Consider the following 21436-nt stretch of genomic DNA (forward strand, 5'->3'; position numbering starts at 1 on the left):
TGTCTCAGAGGACACAGTGAAAATGAGACCTCATTGCTATTTATAACACAGCAGAAGACAAAACTCCAATAAAACTTTTGTCTCTGTAGCATTACCAACATAATAATGGTTCAATCACTGAAAGGTCAATGAATTACTTAGATCTCATTTCTAAAAAACGTGTGTGATTTTTGTAGCACTGAACACATTTGAGGTAGATGCACTTCCATATTTTGATGACATCAACCCATTGTTCCTATTGAGTCTCTAGGGACAAAAATATATCTGCCAAATGAATGTAATGTAATGTAATGTAATGTAATGTAATGTAATAAATACATATTCTAATTCGCAACAGACCAGTGTGAAATGAATTACATAACTCTAGTTAATCTTGTGCACAACTGAAGGCTATGGTAGTGAGACTGCAGGCCCACACCACCTTGTGGTCACATTCAGATGCCCATGATCATAACTACTGTGCAAAACACTGTACAACTCCATAAAGTGTGCTTACTTTAGAGTTGTATTTCATCCATTTCATAATCTGTCTGTTAGACATAAAGTGGAGATGTTTAAGCTCCCTCTTGACCTCACATTTTAGATGTATTTCATTTTAGACATATAGAGTGCCAATGATGAGCAGTTGGAGTGGACAACAAAACAAACTGTCAGTGTTGCACAGAGACATGTTTAATACAAGCAAATTTAAGGCTAAACTGTTTTTTCTTCTTCAGTTTCCTGATCTGGGTGTTAGTCAAGTCAGTTTTATTGGCCAAAATCTTTTTGTGTGGGACAGATTTACAACTTGTACAACATAAGTTTGAATTGAATAAGAATTGGATAAGAAAAGTAAAACTGGAGAAACCTCAGGAAGAACAACAGACGAAGGGTCCCGCTTCCAAGATGGACGGATCTTCAAACTTGATATACTCAGTCGACAATAACAAATAAAACAGTAATTGTTGGTCATAGACTTTATTCGACATGTGCATGTTTTAATAACATACTCATTTGCACATAATATATAATATAAACATTGCATATAACATCAAATATTTTTTTTACATTTAATTTAATAATCCACCATGATTTACATTATGCAGTATCTTATTTTTTGATTAACCAAAACCTCAAAAGCTTTTGATTCTTGCACTTACATTTATGATGTATGTTTTTAAATCTGGCAGGCATCGACTGACAATCATTTCCACTCAAATTTATAAGGATTTAATCTTTTCACAATGATTATACAATGCGTTTTATTTTTTAAAAAAACAATGAAACTAGCTGTAACAAAGAAAACAATTTACATTCACAGTCAAATATATCCACCATTAATAATGTAATCTGTTAAAAAGAACATATCTGTGGATATCAAATACTTAAATAAATAAAAACAACTTTGTTGTAGTGCTGTCATGGCTCATCCTGTCAGTCTCAGACTGACATGTCAAATGGTTCGTCTTAATATGGCCAAGAGGCCTCTGACTGACAGAATGACACTTCTCAAATTTAACCATCCGTGCTAATTGACATGGCTCATTTTCATAAATTACACACTCAGTGTAACAATTACACAAGCCTCCTCTTACCAATTCTCTTGCCAGTAGGATGTATCACGATATATCTGACAATCATGTACTGACACTGAGTCACTGTAAAATCTAAAAATGAAGCCCTGAATCACAAGCTGGCGCATAAACTTACAAGCACCAAATAGTCTTGCCTCATAGAAAAAAATGAAGCTATCACAAAATAAATGAAACAGAAATGCACAATTGTGAGTCAAAAATTAAAAAATAAAACCCAAAAGGCTCAGAGACACACGTAATATCAACAAGCACAGATAGCAGCAGGGGATAAAGGCGACAATCTGCGTCACTCAGAGCTCTGTACAGCACATCTATTTGGTTTGACCAGTCACAGAACAACATTCACACATTTATGCACCATTGAGCACAAGGGGTCACTGTGGCTACACAAACAGACTGATAAACACAGGCAGCATGGAGAATCTGCAGGGGAACCAGGACTCCTTTACACTTTTGGCTATTGGGTCTTCTTTAAAAAGCATGATATTGCCATACTATATCAACATTCGAATGGAAAGCACTCCTTCTGGAAGACATTTTTGGTGCCAGGAAACTTTCAAATTTTCAGAGTATAGTGACCAAAGAAAGAGTTGTCAGTGCAAAGGAGGGGTGGCAGGAAAGTCACAAGTGCTATATCTACTGCAGAGGTGCATCCCACAGTTGACATTCCCATACCTGGACATTATTTTGTCTTTATTGTATAGATGAACCGTTAATATGTAACATTCCTTGGCTGAGTATGCTTTGGAGTATGGCCTCCGCTCACAGATTGTGAACCCACTGAAAACCGCGAGGCAGATATGGAAGCAGAAACTCTTCTGCACTGTATGATACAGACTCAGGGTTGGAGTTGCTTGAGTGCAAAATCGTAAATTCATAGCTGGTTTACAGTCAGACATTTCCCATTACATTGCTTTGAAGTCAAGGGAATACGAAATTAAACTGTCTGTGAATAATGTAATTTTTCACTAACTGTACCTGAACAGTTGCCAACCCTGCCTATGCTGTATCTTACTGTACTGTGCCACACCTGTCACAGACACAGCAGCATCCCAGAGTAGAAGAGCTGAGTTGTTGCTTTGTCAAGTGGCAAATGAATAAACCTGAAAATATAGACTCAATACATCAGTCAGTGTCACTTAATTCAAGTATAATTTTGCAATATACTCTGTGTGCAAATGCATCATAAATAATAAAAACATTCTACCTCATTAAAATGCATGCTTTTCCTTCATCAATGGTAGACAACCACAATAAAACTGTAATGGAAGACCCTCACCCACACACAAGTGTCACAACCAATTGGACATCCCTGAGACAACTCCATTTGATCTGACGTTCTTGTCTGTGTAAGGCATGCTTTCAAGGTGGAGAGCTTCCAGGCTTTTGTTCTTGTGCGACAAAAAACAGTAGAAGAAAGCAACGACATACTCACAACACCTACTAGGCTACTTTACTAACTAATTCAACTACATGTGACAACACAGTTACAAGCGCCAATGTCAGGGGTTGGAAAATGCAACCATTGCCTCCTGTTGACATGCAGCTAAGACATCACCATGAGCGGTCAACAGCTCGAGCAGATCTAGCATTAGCTAACACTGGACATCCTATGTGTGCAGCTGTGCTGAGATAATTTGTTTGGTTGGTCGGTAAACCAACCAAAAGTTTGAACATAAAGATCACAATGACTTTACGGCACCGACAAACAAGTGGAAGCAGTATTGTGTTGTTTTGTTTCTTATTTGTGTGTGTTCATGCATATACAGGCTTTTTTGTGGTGTGTGTGTTTATGTGTGTGTGCGTGTGTGTGTGTGTGTCTGTGTGTGTGTGTGTGTGATGAGTGAATAACTTAAGCTTGAGGCAAGGCAAGGAATGTTTCAGACTTCAGTGCCTAAATTTACTGTGTACTCTATTTTTTTGTTCATTTTAAAATATTTTAACTACCGTATTTAGGCAGTGAGTGTGTAGTGTGTACATTTTCATATCAGGGTCATTGTACATGAATTGGAGAGAGTGTCCTGTTGGTCCTTGTTTGTTGGGAGAAGAAGGAATCAGTCCTTCAGTGTACCTGTCCATCTTTCTGTCAGTAGGAGGAGGGAGTGGGGGGGGGCTCTTGCCATCTCAGTCTGAGAAGAGACTGGCAAAAGATTTGCGTAGATTGCGTATGGTTTCAGCCTTCACCTCATCCTGGCTAAGGCTGGCTCGTGGAGCTGGGGTTTCTGGAATGTTGAAGGTATTGGTAAGAGACTGGGATTTGCTATAAAGAGAGGAAAATGGCAATAGAGGAGAGGAAGAGGCTATTAAAGTCATGCAGCAAACCCATGGAATGAAAAAACTGGAGCACGGCAGGACAGAGAGAGAGAAAGGAGAGAAAGGGCTCAATCAAAGATGACAAAAGCGCATTCCTTCTCTAGTGTCATTCAGTATTACCTTATCATTTCAGGGTATCATTTGAATATGATATGAATAGTGAATGACTTTTCTGGATGCAAGGATTGATGACGAAGTGTTTCAGGGCTCCATTTCAAGTCCTAAATCAGGATTTAATAACTCATTTATCAGTGATCCCATCAGCTGGAGAATGTAGAGGCAGTTATAAAGATTGTAGCAGGGAAAATTTTTTGTCGGTTTATTAGGCATTTCTGAACGAAATTTCTACAGCGTTTAAGAAACTGAGAATGAATGTAAGTGTACTTGTAGAGCATTGATAGTTAAATGGTAGCCTGTTTTAATAAATGGTTCAGTATCTTGGTGTGTTCTGTCTTAATTTTTTGTTGCTGTTTACGTTTATTTTCTACTCAGTCTTGTTATAACTGCCAATATTTTGTACATTTTATCTTCTTTTTTTAAAAATATAAACCAGCAATACAATGGATTGTGTCACTTGGCATTGCAACATTAACGTACACAAATCCGTACTGTTTTGCATTATTCGTTTGAGTGTGTGTGAGTACTCACTAGGAATTTGTTTTATTGTATTGGTTCAAATATGTCATCACACTTTCAATTATGTAAGAAAGAGAATTTGGATAAAATATCACTTAAATTGTCTTACTTTACTTAATACAGTTTCATCAAGATGGCAAAAATTATATTTCCATATCATAAATGAATGCCTTATATAATATATAATTCAACATATTTTTCATAATATTAAGACATTCTATATCAAAGAACCATTTTTGAAAACAACTTCTTAAAGTTGGATTCATTTGTAAAAGTTGACAGTATGCAGAGTAATTGGCATCATAAACTATAGTTATATATATCTATATTTATATCATTGTCCATGCTTGCAAAAAAAAATGGTTTATACGTTGACACCCTGAGCAATTTAAAGCTAGTAAGTGTATCTTGAGTTAAAAATCCTTTACCAAAGAGTTATTAGTAGAAAAATATGCCACAGAACACTCAGTAGTCTGTGACAGATGTGATAGATTTGTTGTGATTATGAACAACTGCAGGCCAGTTTCAGCAAGTTGTTGTGTCAGTGTTGTATCACAATCACTCCAGACAACCTGAAATGTTATGTTTTGTGAAACTGCTGTTGAAGGACTGAAAAATGTAAATACATCATGCACATTCAGGAGGCTTATATATCAGTAAAGAATATGGATAGATTTCCTATGTAGCATGCATTTCTTGAGGCAGGCAAAAAGTAAGAGAAGATCTTTTGTTTGGTTCACTTAATGAAAAATTAGAGAGAACTGATCCCAACTCATTGATCATACACAGTTACTTACTTTAGTTGTGGAGAGCCGCCCATAGTCGGGTTGTCCTGGCTGGGCTTCTGTGGGGGCTGAGGCTTTTGCTGCAGTGGGGGTCGTCCTCCCGGGCCTCCCTGGCCCTGGGCTGCAGGTCGTGGCTGCTGGGTGGTGGGCGCTCCAGGACGGCCCGGCTGGCCAGGAGCCCTCTGTTGCTGTGGCCCTCCCTGTGACTGCTGCCTAGGGGGCTGGGCAGGCCTCTGCTGCTGGGGTTGGCCACTTGGTGGTTTCTGGCCAGGACCTCCTGGGGAAGGTTTCTGCTGCTGTTGGGAGACAGACTGTTGCCTCTGAGCTTGGGGGGAACCTCCCTGGCTTCGCTGAGGAGAACTTTGACCAGAAGGAGGTCTCTGGGTAGGAGGAGCTCCCTGACCCGGTGGCCGTTGCTGTGCTGTGCCTTGGCTAGCCTTGGCCTGGGCACTTGGTTCGCCAGTGCCTGGGCTGGCTGCAGATTGCTGGGCCTGTGCAGGAGGTTGGCCTTGAGGCTGTGGACGTGGCTGAGATGGGGGACCTTGCTGAGGACCACCTAAAGGAGAAAAACAGAAGCAGCAATCACATTACATCTTCTTAATCCCTGCTTTGGAAATAAGGAGAAGGATTTTAAATAAAACGGTATGATTTCATGTTTTTGTTATTATAAAGAGGTCAACTTCTTACCCTGGGGTGAGGGGCGCTGTTGAACCTGTGGCACTCTGGGCTGTGAGACAGGCTGAGGAGACACTGCTTTCTACAAAGGACACAAGAGTTAAAAAGCAGAGAGTAAATATCAAAAATGAAAGAACAAGAAACTTTGTCAATGATGGAGAATAATAATAATGGTAATTCCAATAATAATGGTCTGAAAAATCAACTCTTTCCACCACAAGACATCTGGAAAGCTTGACATCAAAGTATATTGTATGCCTTGTATGCAGATGTGTGTTCAGTATGTCAGTTGTGGAAAGTATGGCCTCTTCATTTGATCATCAAGACTTTGTGGAGACTTGTGTGCAACATTGCAGGATTGCTGGATGATGCCAGTACAGGATATTCAAATCATCTTGGCACTTCTGTCAGATAGAGTTTAATATTTTGTCTGTAATGTTACCACCTCTGATATCTCTGCTATTAAGCCTGGAGTACCCCAGGACTCAGTGCTTGGCACATTATTATTCAATCTGTTGCTTCATGGTGATATTATCCATAAATCTCAGCTGCGACACCGATGACACCCCCGTTAAGGCTGACATCTGCCCTTGAGAACTGTTTGTCTCAGATGTCAGAAGTGGATGTCAGCTCACTCCCTGCATCTGAATGAGAAATACTGTAAGGCTGAGATGCTAAGTGTTGGTCCAAACAGATATACAGTAGATATCTTTTTTCAGATAATGCCATAATTTTTGTCCTAGACCTGTTTTGATCTTTTGAATATAAGCATTATAAAAACTGCACTTTTCCATTTTTGAAATATAGGTGTTACTGTCTGCAAAATAATAAAATGTATTTTTACAGTTTGTGCATGTGTACCTGTATACGCATATTTTTGTTGTTGAAATTTTCACTTTTAATATAAGATGTGCTGGGACAGTTTGTATGTAATTGTGTAACTGTGGTGAGATTACAGGACTAAGAATAGACTATAGGTGGTTTGAGCACCTGTGCTGGCTGTCCTGCTGTGGCACGGACTGTGGAAGAGCTTGAAGTGCGTGGAACAACCTGGTTCATCTTAGAAACCACCAGTTCCGCAATCTGAACACGATCCTCATCCTGCTGGTCACCAATCAGTGGCATTGAACAGTCATCTACCTAAAAATCAACACGATGATGGGTTAATGGATTTCCGTTTTGATCACAAATAATGATTTCCTTGATTTCATTATGTGGCCTTCTAGTACCTCTATAATGTAGTCCTTGCCATCTTTACCATGCAGAGCTTCCACTGCACAGATATCCAAACCTCCAAATATATCAGCGCAAGAATCCACCCACATTCTGTACCTGCAATATAATGTTAAACAGTGCTATAATAGTACAGTGAGACTTAATATGACACACAATCTCACATTACATCCCATGAGCTCTTACTTGTCTGACATGGCCACCTGCTCAAGCATAGATGAGCCAGTGTTGGTTTTCCAGTTGCCAGAAATGGATGTTCTCCTGTTAATACAAAAATAAAAAAAAATAATTAACATGTTTGCTGTTAACATGCTGGTGTGTTGATTCCTTAGTTATCTGATGGATCTACAAAATGCCAAGACAGTTGAATGCTAATTTCACTCACATGTAAGCCTTGTAATTGTCGCCAATCTTCTGGATGCGGACGTCATATTTTGCATCAATAAAGGGCTCAGATGTAGCATAGGTCTTGGTCAGTGCCACGACACTGGCAATATCTTGAAAATCATATTGATTGTCCACTTTCACCTGGGATAGCAAGATGCAAAACATAAATATGTTAGCACATATTGGTCCCAGGGGCTTTGTGGTCACATTGAATTGAGTAAAAAGTTGAGTAATCCAGTACTACCTTTCCCATTCCTGAGTGAGCATGGCCCATCTTTACCACTACAGGGAATCGAGGGGAAGTAATCTGTAGATTAGATATTTAGATTATTATAATAAACAAACTCAGACTTCTGAGATACTTTTCTAGTGATTAACACACCAATTATTCAATTAATTTCAAATCAAACAGAAGTGAAACACAGAGCACCCCTCCTATATTTCTGCAGGAAATTCTGATTCATATTGATGGCTGAAAGCAGACTCGATACTGTCAGCCTTTGACTGCAGGGGTGGAGATGATGGCTCTGCAGCAACAGTCTCAGTGTAACTGCAGTGACACTGATCTGGCACACAGAGAACCAAAAAAACCAACCTCTACCCGCAAAAAAAAAAAAAAAAAAAAAAAACCCAAAAAACAAGACACTCCTCAGAAAATTAGATTGGTCTCAGCTGCTACATGAGATGGAATATTGACGGAGGTGAATTATCCTCCTAACATGTGATCCATGCAGAGGGAAGACCTGTCTGTGTGTGTCCCTTTAAGGGTTGTTTAGCATGAAGACATACTCATCAGTGCAAGTGGAAGGGGGAGGAGGAATAGAAGGAGAACAGATGGCAAAGAACTCACCATTTCCTTGTGATTTGGATAGTAAACCTGCTCAATCAGTGGGAACTCCTCTGGGCCGAGTTGCTTATACAATCTTGACATCTGAGCAAACTGATACAAACACAAATCTTTAGGATTTGTAATCCAAAATGTAATTTTAAATTAATAAATTACTTAAAATAAACACTTACCACCCATGGTTTGTCACAGAAATTGTAGACAGAGTGTAAAGAGTTAGCACTTGGCAATCCTGCATACTGCAGTCCAATCACTATGTTCCGGTGGTCTCCATTCTTGTCCATGCTGAAGGCATGCTGTCTGATCAGCACAAAGTCTGGCTTAAAGGATCTGGGACAGGGGACATTAGCAAAATATTGAACTGCATTGCAAGTCAAACTGATCAGTTATTAGGCATACAGAGGGAAGAGATTTCAAGATAAACCCACGTTGTGTTTTATGAGCAGCAAGTGCAAATTATCAAACTTTCTTGACTAGTTGAAATATTTCATAGAGGACTTACTTAGTAACCTTATGCCCATTCCTGATTGCCTCAATATCCACATTATAGGTGCCTGTGGAGTTGGCCACCAGGTTGATTTCAGAGAATTCTGCCTAAAAGGACAATAGGAAGGTCAGTCATATAAATATGAATAATTACAATCAGAGCAGGAGTACAGTGAATGACTACTTATTCTACATGAGTCAGGCTGAACAGGGTATAATTATAATTATAATATGACAGGCTTTATCTGAAGTGTGTTCTTCCTGTTAGGAGGCCACAGGGGAAATAATTGAAATGCCAAGGCAACGTCAAATTGGAGGACAAAAATAGGTGGTAAGGAAAATGCCTGAGGCAAAGAAAAAGATCTTGAAACTTTCAGGGTCTCCTCAAACTGCTACTGAGTGGATGACAGCATGAATAACAACTTAAACATATTAATACTCTTTTAAGCCTACACATTACTATTTACTCATTTACCTTACTGCTCACTAGCTTGTTAGGCTACAGCAAACACCTGATTTATCACTCGAAAAGATCACAATTAACAGTTTAGATCACTTTGAGAGGCTTTGTCCGCATTTCTCAAACTAAATATTGAATATTTTACCTAATTGGATGCCAAGAAAGAGAACTAAAGTGTGGAAATAAAAGCAGCAGTCCCCTCTTCAATCAATACTCACTGATTAGTGAACTGGTCCCTGAGACATTTATCATTCTAAGGGCTATTTGTGAACTGAGTAAAAGCTCCCATCCTACGATATGATTCATCTTTTATTTGTTGAAGAAACCGTGAATCATTTTAGTTATTTAGTTATTAGTATCAAGCAGGTTGTTGATCAGAGTACCTTAAAATGCAAGTGCACACATTGGAATAGATCTACCTCACAAAATGACTCCTCAAGGGAGTTAGACATGGCACAGCCTTAGAAAATAAAGACATATAAGCAAAATAGGACCCAATAAAGAATGCACAATGTGGGCAGGGGTGGAGCTGAAACCCTATTGTTCATTATTATTATAATCATTATTATTATTATTTTCTTATTTCTTATTTTATTTTTATTTTCTTCTTCTTCTTCTTTAGAAATATTTTCAAAAATTCTTGTGACATGGTAATGCCCATTGACATGAGACATGAGATTTTGCCCATTGACTGTAAGTTGTGTGCAAGTTCTAACCCAAGAAATATGACCCCAATCAGCCTGATGGTGGCGCTATAACAATTAACTTTTCTTTTTGGCCTATAACTTTTGAACTGTAAGTCTCACAAGCGTAATTCTTTTTTCATAAATCATTTAATGTCATAAATCAATGACAGTTTGTCCAAACATCACCAAACTTGGTGGATATTTTTATTTAAGCTGTTGAAACTTTCAACTTCTAACAGGCTGTATTGGCTTGAACCCCAGAATCGCTGCTTGCGGCTATATTTTATGGCTGCTTGTGCTTTTAGGGAGAATAATGACCATCAATAAATACAATTAAATCATATATCTATAAATAGTAGATGTAATAATACCAATGGCACTGCCTTCATCTACAGAGGAAAATAAATCAGACAACATGTCAATAACCAAGTCTTGACCCAAGCTGGCCAAAGACAATCCATCAGCATCAACAAAAAACACAAAAAATGTTTCACAGAAGAAAGATGCAACATCTCTCTACCTGACACTCAGCCACTCTGTTATCTTATGAATCCGTCCAATAACTATTTGTGTCTTTATTTTAACCATTAACTGTCCTCCTGGTACAGGGCATAAAGATGAACACAAAAAAGCAAGCAGTTACAAATGAAAACCTACCTGTTCTACCTTGATGTCGAATTCACCATGGACCTTTCTGCCTCTGAAAACCTTCACCCTGCACATGAAACAAGGTGTTAAATCCAGTAGTTTATTTGGCATTTTTTTCTATTATTGGCAGCTAATATTTTCTCCAACGTTTGCAGAACATTTCAAACCTCTAATGTCAAATTCAGCTCATTTGATAGTGTGCAATATATTGCACACTATCTTATATATTATTACATTATCAATATGTTGATAGGTTGTATCTTAGATCAAGTAAAGAAAAAGATAAAGAAACTAAATAGCCTACAGTATACAGGTATAGAGATAACTGTCTAATTAATACCAACAGACTATTGGTCAGAAGGTTTTACCTCCACCTAAAGGTAAGTGTTCAAATCTTCACACCTCCTGCATAATGTGACAGAATGGGAAAACCACTGTTTTCTGTGGGATGGAAGGGTTTTAATGTGGTGATTACACAGATCTGCTTACTTTATTATCACCTGTAGAGTGTCATTTTAAGACATGTAGAATGCAGTATTTCTTCAGTTTTGTCTTGTTGCGCACTGGTGAAGTCTTTCTTGTAACTGTAACTGTAACCGTGCGTTACAGCCACTCGATTTACATCAACTTGCATCATCATGGTGACATTAACCCTTATCCAGTGCATTGGCATAATTATAAGCCTTTAAAGTGCAGAATGCAACATGGCTTTGTCGCAAGCAATAGCTGATCGTCAAACGAAAATGGCTTCTCTGCTGTAAGTCTGTTGCGTTTTTGCCATGGCACCATCAGCGCTCAAACACATCTGCAAGGTGTTTCTGATCTGAGTAAGAAGCCGGCAGCTTGTTACACATATATCTCACAGCATTGGATGAATCATATGACCTTCGAGATATTAGGCCACTGCAACCCACGGTCTGGCACACATTTTTGTCTAGACTAGGCACCGCTCTGGCAATGCGCACTGCTCTTACCAGTCGGTCTGCTGGTCATCAATAACCAGGAGGATCTTGGCACTGCTGGAGACACCTGCCCGATCTGCTGCCTCGGATAGGGTCGCAGCCGCAGCAGCTGTGGTCTGTTTGACAGCATTTGATATGGATGAGAAGAAGCCGGAGCCTCCACCTCCAGGTTGCTGCTGCGGCTGCTGGCTGGTGGACTGGCGCCTCTCTGACGGCCCGGGCGACACTGCGGGGCTTTGCTGCGGCGGGTCGGGGCGTTGGAGATCAGTCATGTAACCATTGGGCAGGTTGGACATGAAATTACTGTCCGAGAGTCGTCGACGTAGGTAGTTCATGATGGAGGCTTATTGAAATGACAGAGGTGTCCAAATATCCTCCCACAGGATGAGACTTACAACTCGGTGTGCAGTGAGAAAACAGAATGACTAGGCTACTTTTCCATGTGCAGATACGTGAATCAGTGTTACCTAAAGAAAAACAATAATTGATGTGTTATCCATTAGGAGCAGATTTTATATATCTGATTAAATAAGCGAGAAATAGAAAACGTCGTGACTGTGTAGCCTAAGGAATTGGCTAAGGTAAAGGAAACCACAGCCTCTTGACAATGAAGCAGGAAAAAAATAAGGTGAGTCGCCACAATTGACTCAAATTTAAAAAAAAAAAAAAAAAAATCACTATTATATCTGAATGATTTGGTTAATGAAGCCACCTATCAAAGCAAGCACTATAATCCATAGTAATAGTCATAACAAGGCATGATGAAGCCTACCTGGGAGCGCATCCACACTGAGCCGCCCCTGTAGGATGAAATGATGCCTTATTATTGTCTCACGCAGGAAAGACGACACATAAGTGACTGTGGTGTCCTCTAAGGCATTCGGGCTTGAACCTGTGAGATCAAAGCTACAGCCCTTCCTGCATCACCGCCGTTCTCCCTGCCCTGTCCTGCCCCTCAAGCTCCAGTTTTTTCCGTCTGCCCTGCGTCACTCCCAGTCATCCTGAGGGAAAGCAGGATGAGCCAACGTCAAGCTAGAGAAGACGAGAAACAACACTCCCGGATGTTGCTTTAAAAATGAAATACACGTATGAATAGGGCGTTGCAAGGTATATTTTTTTTTAATTCTTACTGTTGGATTTAAAGCCTATGGTGAGTTCTGTTTAATAAGGCAATGTATCCTGACCATTTAATTGCAAATTTACACATATTTATATCACAAAAGGAACATTTAACCCCCTTTTCTATCATAACCACACAGCCTTACTCTGTACCCCTTTATTTGGTGTATCAGCAACACTTCTGCTCATGTAAAGCAGCATTTGCCTGTGGTGAGATCTCTACCATTCTGTGGCAAATCAAAGTAGTAGTGCTGACACATTTGAATGACAGGATTCACCAGTCAAGTAAGAATGCCAAGCACTGGTTCAGCTTCTCAAATGTGAGGATTGGCTGCTTATTCCAGTTTGAAGTCACTGTCAGTGTCTTACCTTTACATTTCAGACCTGGCTGGTTAGTTGAAGATTTCTATCTGGACTCCAGGAGACAGTGATGAGAAATAGTCAACAGATTATTTGATAATGAAAATAATCATTAGTTGTGGCCCTAGATTTCTAGATTTAAAATATTTAGAGAGATGGCAGACAGCTGAAAATACATTGAAATCTTCTGCTGTTGTTTTTATATCTTTTAAACTTTTGAAGGGCATTTTAAGTGGCTTCCTGTATTGTCGTGCCTGCGTCTGTGTGACTTGACGGAGCTCTGTGCTGGGATATGAGGGTGGTGCTGATGTGAGCAGGGTGACAGGGGCGTCGCTCTCTGTCACACATGGGCATGCTGTTGACTCCACAGGGCGCATGTGGGTGTTGATGTGATACTGCATCCCGCTGTGTCCAATAAATCAGCAGTGACAGACTTGCTGTTCGCCTTTTATGCTGCTGACACAGGGTGTTACTTTTCAGCAGAGTCCATACACATTGTCAGAGATGCGCCATCTGTTGGTGATGCCCAGAGCCAGAGAGCAGCACAGACCCCCTGGTAGTCCTTACTGTGAGGTGGTTACTGAGCTGTATTCACAATGAACACAGCTAAGCACAGCAGAGTGCATTATTTGGCTGAACCAGTGGTTTCATGCCTGGTAGAGACACGGAGGGTTTTACCAGTAAATTTACCCATGATTGTCATGCTGATAGTAAAATAATGAAATGCATTTTCTCAGTAGTACTGCTTGTGATATTAGCTAATAAAACAGTTCACTGGTTTAAGGAATTATCAATAATATGAATGTTAAATTCTTTTTTTGCATAAGTTACAGTTTAAGTGGATAATGAGGATATCTATTTGTTGTATTGTTGGATTATTTAAATGTTAAACCCCACACATTTCAAGCTCAGACTAAAATCTTTTATTCATTTATGAACATGCTTTTACTCAATAGCGACTGCTGGGCCTACAGACACTGGTGAAAACACTCAAGGAACAGCAAAAATTCTGTAAATTTTTTAATTGTACTTGTTGATTAATAATATAGGCATTGTATGTATAGATATATTTACTGTTATGATAATCATTTCAGAATCTCAGATCAGTATTGTTTTAGCATTATGAGCATTAGAAATTTTAAGTTAAATAACTGAAGAAGCACAGGTTTGAGGCGCAGACACGAGGACCATTAAAGCTACAGAACTAGAAAAACGTAGTCACAGATTCCACACATTATACACTCAGATTCATCATCATTTAAAATGTTTACACCGCATGAAATTTGTGAGTGAGCAAACATGATTTTCAAGATCAGTTTTGTCCACTTTACTATTCGTTGTGCTTTAACTCACATGCTGAGTGCCCTGGTGTAGATTTTGATGATGTTATTGCAACATGTGCCTTAGGGGGGCACTCTTGAGCTGAATTTGAACCCCAGACTTTTGATGCATGTTTTCACAGTAAAATCTTTTACGTGTACAGTCCCTTCTCATTTCTGAACCAGTCTACTTCAGCAGCTGATATGACCCTGTTTGGACAATAATCACCAGCAGTATGAAATGACTGAGACAGGCTGATATCATATATTAGGGTAGCACAATGGATCATTTTTATTGATTATCAACATCTTGATGTGAAAATATATCTCAAAACATATTAATTACACTCTTGATGGCATTCTCAGCAGTGTTAATGCTATAAAGTGTCTGAGTGAGCAGCCTTCAAGACATTCTGCGTGTTTCTAAAGTCCTCAGTATGCTCAGGCAAGATTGTTCTCATGGCAGCAGCATTTTCAGGACTTAGGAGTCTTTGTCTGGCCATCAACAAAAGCCTTCGGATTACTGGTGAGGCAGGCTCACAGTACAGCTGCATGCGTGTATGGGCAGGTCAGTGGAATGACTGGAGCTCTGGTGGGCTAAGTGCTCGAAAAAATGCTGTTTGGTGAGATTGCAGATTAGGAGGGAGGGAGGAGGGGAGTGGGACAGGTGCTGACTCCATGGGGGGAAACAAAAGCCACACTTCACTTTCTTCATGGATCAGGGGGAAATCAAAAAAGTTGTGTCAAAAAAAAAGTGATTTATGACCAAAGTGGTGGGGTTTTTTGTTACCTTGTATAAAAGGAAGTGCTGGAAAAAAAGCAAAAGCTCAGTTGCTGTAACCAATGGACTCTGTGGTACTGTTACATTTAGCAACTGTTCAACTCCACTTTCTACCTTTTGGGCAGGTCTACCTGTGAGCAGCCTGCAGGACAATAACAACACTGAGTCAGTGAGGGACAGCTTTTGATTGGTCCCCGCAGCAGCCAATCTGAATGCAGGGAATGAGTCACAGCCACAGCTCCTGTCTGCACTCACCTGATACGTTACCTGGCTGAGCTCAGACCCAGCATCTCATTACCTTTCCAATACAATCTATAACCGAGGCTCATTGTGTCCTGTAAGCTCCAGCAGTCAAGGTGTCCCTCTGTTTTTGCCTCCACTCAGACAAAGGCACAGAGTCATGGCTGTGGCAAATTTCCAGTACATTACTCGGATGAGCAGTGGCTTCAAGGTCTACATTTTAGAAGGTAAGCTTGATTATTGTTTTTGTCTTAATGCCTCATGTTGCTTAAAGAGTATGAAGACTTGTAACACCTTGATCAGTGGAATTAACTCTCTGCTTTGGTCATGTTTTAATATTTTAGTCTTGTAGTTAGAGTATATATTACCTTATATCATGACAACCTCATATAATATTTGTGTGCATTACTGTGGCACACAGCTTTGTTCTGTGCATGACATTTATGTAAATATCAAATGGTAACTTTCAGATGTGTATGACAGTCAAATAGAAGATACACAGGAACAAGATTCTTTTTGAATTTGTTAGGTGTGTTTTAATTACCTGTGATGAGAAGAAATTAATATGCCGATTTCAAATTTTGAGAATAATGAACTCTATGAGTGCTTACTGGCTCTCAAAGTCCTCAAGATTGAACTAAGATATTGTAAATTGTGTTGTCACTCTCAAACTGTTGAATCTGCATAAACCCTGATTAAACACACCAAACGGAAGGTCAGGGAGCTTATTCCCTCCATAATAAGGAAGAAATATCCATGCCCGAGGCATTAGAAAATCAGCATAGGTGTGGTTATACATGCCCCCCCTCCCCTTCCTCCACAATGGCACTCTGTGTGAAGGAGTTGCTCACAGGTGTTTGAGTGTTTAGTAGGAAATGCGGATTGGAGCAAGCACTGAGCACCTAGGGTGTGAAGACACTGTGAACAACTTTTTTTTTTGTCTCACTATGCAAACAGATAATCACCCATTGTTTGATTTCACTAGATCAGTAGATGTTGTGGCTGGGTATTTTTTTCTTTCAAAGCACTGAATGACTGATTTGAATATAGTTGAAGGAGTTTTGAAGGACTTCTGCTGTCTCATCAGTGTGGATTTCCAAGTGTTAACTGAGCATACAGTCAAAACAATGGGCCATAGAAAACACTGAAATTGTGTGAACAATTATGCTGCCATTACATTTTCAGACAATGCTGGTGTTTTGACTGTATGCATGACTGTTTTGAAAATTTGAGCATGCTGATGAGAGGCAAGAGCCCCAAGAGCAAACCTGATTTACATATATATTACTCCTGTTGCCTGGACTACAAATTAATAAGTATTTATTAAGTATTAAGTATTTATTTTAAAAAAACATTGATCATTTTGTGAGTTCAACTTACACTGCACATTTCACTTATTAAACACATTAATGACATCATCAGCTTCTTGTTGATGTGTTCCAACTTGTGTAATTACTAAAATCCAGTGTGTCTGTGTTCACCTTTCATAAAAGGGTGCAGCCTAAATTGGGGTCTTCAAAGACTAAAAGCCATTAAATGTGTGGCGCTCCATCATAAAAAAAAAAAAAAAGTGACTGTGCCCTTTTGAGTATGTGATTGGGCCAAATGCCAGCATTATGCAGAAAAACAACATTTACCGTTAGCACTGAATCAGCTGTGTAGTGTTGTAATCCTCACTGATCAGGTAGATCAAGTTCTACCACTTAACGGAGTTTACAATTAACGGTGACAAAAAAACGTTCAAACGTTTTCCCACGAATGTCAGTCATGCAGGTCGATGTCATGGATCAAAACAAGCAGTTACTCATCGCTGATGTGTCAACCACCATTACCCATGTAGTGAAATCATTTGATCATTTGATCTTTTATCCTCTTACTACTGTATTCTTTGTTCTAGCAAAAATGCCACAGCACCGGTGGCATGATTGTATTCTTTAAAAGCCTACTTTTCTTATTCTACACTTTAATTTTGTTTTACAGGTCAGTCTCACCTCAGAAGCGAAGACAGATACAGACATATCACAAATGACCGGGCTCGAGCCCCAACAGTGTATCCAATCAAGCGCAAGCGCAGCCATGAGAGAGGTCTAACTCTGGAGGAAAGGTTGGTAAAACTGTTTTATTCATGCTCCCAATTACAATTCAATATTAAAAAATGTGAAGGATTAAATTCAAATTCTGTCACAGTAATATGACATTTTCTGATGAATGCTTATTTCAGGCGAGAACGGGCACTGAGCAGAAGCAGCGGTAAAGCTGCCCAGAGAACAGCTCCAGCATCAGCTCCAACACCAGCACCAGCACCAGCACCAGCGGTGTTTAACAGCCCACAGAGTCCCACATCTACCTGGAGTCCAACACCCAGTCCCACCAGCCCTATGCCCACCCATGTGTACTACACACCAGTCATGGATGAACCCCTTGCCCTCATCAAGAAACCAAGAAAGGAGCCTGAAAACAAAGAGGACAAGACTAGAAGCACTGCTACCAATCAAATCCAGGTGAACAATCAGAAAAAACAGAGGCTACTTCTGTCTCCAGACAGTTAAAGTTCATTTCATCTAAGATCAATGATGTTTGCGATATCATAACTTATGGAAAGTGGTAGCACTGTACAGTATGTCCCTTTGTAGTGTCAGTGTAGCTCCAGGCTATTCACAGCAATGGTACATCTCCCATGTAGTCAGTGAATCCAACTGCACAGACATTCTACTTCCAAGAGTGTATACAGGCCTAAGCTTGTCCGAGCTATGCAATCCAGCCGGATTCAGGAAGAAAATGTCAGCAATGGAGGGAGGAATGCCATCAACAAGACCAAACAGACTGCTCTCTCTGACCTGTTTATGCCACTACACTGGGAGTGATCTGACTTTCATGGACAAACCCAACCAGTTTAATGAGTGTTTAAATCATCAAATTGAACTTTATACACTATTTCGTGTGAAGTGCACATTCAGGTTCAGGAGATTTTAAAACAGTAATACAACTTTTGGAGGATGAAGAGAAAATACAAAGCAGAGTTACAATGTTATAAATGCAGAAATTAAAGCCATTATTCTGTCTTTTTGTTTAATTAATGACTCATCTCTCTTTTTTTTTCAGATGCGTCCCTCTGTGATCACTTGTGTCTCCTCATCAAGAAACCCCTCCTGCAGATCTGAGGTCCACAGGAGCCACTCATCAGGTCAGTCTCACACCTGTGAATGAGCTCATCCACCACAGGGTCACTCCCTAATCATCCCACATGCATCATAATGTAGCTATCTGCATTCATATACTGACTCACTGAAGGCTCAGCATGAAGGTGTGTATTTGACGTTTGTCATGCATCCTTTCTATTCCAGTGATTTCCAAAAGCAATTACGACCATGTCGTTGAGGAACATTTCCAGAGGAGCCTCGGGGTGAATTACCAGAGAGCCCGTGCCCAGCAGCTCTCCATCAGCGTGTCTGTGGATGACCACTTTGCCAAGGCCTTGGGAGACAAGTGGCTGCAGATCAAATCCAAGTCTTCTTCCTGTTCTTCCACCCCTCCCAGCAGTCCAAGTGTTACTCACTCCCCCACGTACAGCCACAGCCCAATTCTGTCCCGCAAAGAATCCACCAGCAGCTCATCGCCAACCTCCAGCCGCTGGTCTGTCAATTAAAGCAGAAAATGACCTCTGATCCCAGAGGAAAATGGACTTTGTGACTTTTAACATTTCACTGCGTGCAGCTCTGCTTGTCGAGCAAGTGTTGAGAGGGCAGATTTAGGAGTGATGTCAGACTGGACCACTGTGTGTCCAAATATAAGACGCACGGACGCAGACAAATGTAGCATGAATTGGGACGTCCTTGTTTTGTTACATTTCTTTACTCTGCTTGCCGATAGCCTCTGAATACCTGAGATAGATGGTGGTATGGGATGATTGAAAAATCAGCCAAAATATTCCTTTACATTTCTTTGATTTTGTGTCATTCTTTCACTGCCACAATTTCATTGTATTATATTTATATTCTGATACACCTGGGTGCCTTATGGTCTACCTGACTAGCCTATCTGCTGTATATTATTGTGCTTTTAAGTTGTACACAAAACAAAGACCTTGAAACCTTTTGAAAAAAGTTTTGAAAAAATAAAAAATCTTTAAAGAATCAGTAATGTTTTTGTGTCTTCTTGTGTCATTTGTAAAAGCACAAATGTGTAGTGGTAAACATTGGACTACAAATGAAAAACTTCATGACTTTTGTAAGAATTTATTCTGAATTAATTAAACTCTTTTTGAACATGAGGGTTGTGAACTCATAGACACCTTGTAAAACAGGGCAGGGTGCTGTACCAGACAATCTAATTTGAGTTGAGTCAGTGTACGTCTACAACACGTCCGGTGCATACATGGCACTTCACACTAAGAGTTGTTGCCACATGCTGAGTGGGAATTAAATGGATGTATGAGCAACACATTCAGGACTTTTTCCTGTAAGTTTGAGGGAATGTTGGGTGCATGTTCCAGCAGGCACCAGCCCTGACATTCCTGTCTCCTGAGAAAATGACTCTGTAAGATCCTACAGATCCTGTTTGGCAAGGGATAGGAGGGAGGGAAGAGGGGAAGGAAGGGTTGGGCTAATGTAGGCCTGAGCATGAGAACCAGTCGTACTCTTCAGTTACTTATTTGCATGTCCTATCTTGTCTAACTTTAAATATGATAGGCAACATTTAAAAAAATTCCAAAGCTTATGTCTTTGAAATTACAGGGTTGGTCGTTATTTCAATTTTAAAGAAGTGGGAAATAACCTGAGTGTCGTGACAAGTTGAACGTGTTAGAAATCAGGGACCAGAGGGAGGGAAAATGTGAACTGAATATGTTTTAATATTAAAATTGTAAAGTTAAACAATTAAATATGCGTGAGATGATTTCAGTGGATGGTTGGAGTAAATACATCTTTACAAGCTCTCTTAAAATCCACTGTACAGTTCACATCAAACAAATTATTGACATTAATTCTGCTGCAAGTTCAAACAGCAGCAACTAGTGACTGAACTGCTGATTATTACCTTTTCCCCATTAAGTGTTGAAACTGGTATTTCCACATAGAGTATATTCATTAGCCAGTGTAACCTGAACATGGGCATTGATGCCATCTAGAGGCCCTCGGGTAAACCTCAAACAGCAGGCATTGTCAGTGACAAATGGTCTCATATTGCACGATGAACAGCATAAACAACTAAAAGGAGTTCTGCGGGTAAACTTGTTGTTGAGTACGAGATCATGCTTGACAGAAAGACCCTCTAAAACTAAAGAGAGAGACAAATTACTTTGCTCAGCTTACCACTAGGAGGTGACTCCACAAGTTATTGCACCTGCACATCAGCCTCAATCCTCTTCACATATTATTTGACGAAACTGTTTAATAAGAGTTTGAATATGGATTATATTTCTCATGCTTTAAGTCAAATTAGGTGTGTAAAAAGTAACAAAACTTTCATTTCAGGACAATATTATTAAATACCAATATGTCTACTTATTATCAATTTGATACATTGACCACAGTAATACACACTATTTACAGTAGAAGGTAGTTGAAAGGTGTTCAGTCACTGTCAGCTTTTGAGCACTGTTGTTTAATGTTCAGCACAGCTAAGCTGTAAATAGCATTTTGAAATATACTCTACAACTGGCCATGAGAATGTTAAAAGATAAAAATTCTCATGCTGCTGCAAAACAAATGCACATTGTAGTTCAGGAGAACAGTAACACATAATTACAATACAGCAGAAAACAACGTTTAACTCACTTTAACTCCAACAGTAGCAATTACTGTAAGTATACAGTATATCACAATACAGAACATCAACCAAGCCTTCTGGGAAACTGTTTCTGGTCTGTCAAAAGTTTGATCACTATCAACAAATCAAGAAGCATTTAGTAAATAATCAAAATACGGC

General features: G+C 39.7%; 2 protein-coding genes across 3 annotated transcripts; one reads left to right on the plus strand and one right to left on the minus strand.

Moving 5' to 3' along the window:
• Positions 1-941: 941 nt before the first annotated feature.
• Positions 942-12770, minus strand: syn1 (synapsin I). 2 transcript variants are annotated; one of them, XM_067605010.1, is made up of 14 exons: positions 12465-12770; positions 11705-12159; positions 10740-10797; positions 8953-9044; positions 8624-8780; positions 8454-8543; positions 7848-7910; positions 7602-7744; positions 7403-7477; positions 7213-7315; positions 6974-7123; positions 5996-6065; positions 5321-5864; positions 942-3834 (listed from the first exon to the last, which is right to left on the minus strand). In XM_067605010.1, exons 2-14 carry the CDS (start codon positions 12025-12027, stop codon positions 3699-3701), a joined length of 2004 nt encoding a protein of 667 aa, XP_067461111.1. In that variant the 5' UTR covers positions 12028-12159; positions 12465-12770; the 3' UTR covers positions 942-3698. The 2 variants fall into 2 exon arrangements, with proteins under 2 accessions (XP_067461111.1, XP_067461120.1); XM_067605019.1 differs by having other exon boundaries at positions 942-3796; positions 12465-12769.
• A 2584-nt stretch (positions 12771-15354) lies between these two features.
• On the plus strand, positions 15355-19647 carry vgll4l (vestigial like 4 like). Its single transcript, XM_067576364.1, has 5 exons — positions 15355-15738; positions 17492-17615; positions 17733-18012; positions 18614-18695; positions 18856-19647. Exons 1-5 carry the CDS (start codon positions 15672-15674, stop codon positions 19155-19157), a joined length of 855 nt encoding a protein of 284 aa, XP_067432465.1. The 5' UTR covers positions 15355-15671; the 3' UTR covers positions 19158-19647.
• The last annotated feature ends 1789 nt before the right edge of the window (positions 19648-21436 follow it).

Source organism: Thunnus thynnus, chromosome 2 (genome assembly GCF_963924715.1).
Source record: "Thunnus thynnus chromosome 2, fThuThy2.1, whole genome shotgun sequence".
NCBI lineage: Eukaryota > Metazoa > Chordata > Actinopteri > Scombriformes > Scombridae > Thunnus > Thunnus thynnus.

What these genes read in the sequence shown, in the direction of transcription:
- vgll4l (XM_067576364.1), top strand. Translation starts at nt 15,672, where the DNA reads ATGGCTGTGGCAAATTTCCAGTACATTACTCGGATGAGCAGTGGCTTC. An exon ending in CTGCTACCAATCAAATCCAG is followed by an intron (nt 18,013 to 18,613) that starts GTGAACAATCAG and finishes TTTTTTTTTCAG; the next exon opens with ATGCGTCCCTCTGTGATCAC. An exon ending in CCACAGGAGCCACTCATCAG is followed by an intron (nt 18,696 to 18,855) that starts GTCAGTCTCACA and finishes TTTCTATTCCAG; the next exon opens with TGATTTCCAAAAGCAATTAC.
- syn1 (XM_067605010.1), bottom strand. Translation starts at nt 12,027, where the DNA reads ATGAACTACCTACGTCGACGACTCTCGGACAGTAATTTCATGTCCAAC. An exon ending in AATGGGCATAAGGTTACTAA is followed by an intron (nt 8,781 to 8,952) that starts GTAAGTCCTCTA and finishes CCCCTGTCCCAG; the next exon opens with ATCCTTTAAGCCAGACTTTG. An exon ending in CTCACTCAGGAATGGGAAAG is followed by an intron (nt 7,745 to 7,847) that starts GTAGTACTGGAT and finishes TTGCTATCCCAG; the next exon opens with GTGAAAGTGGACAATCAATA.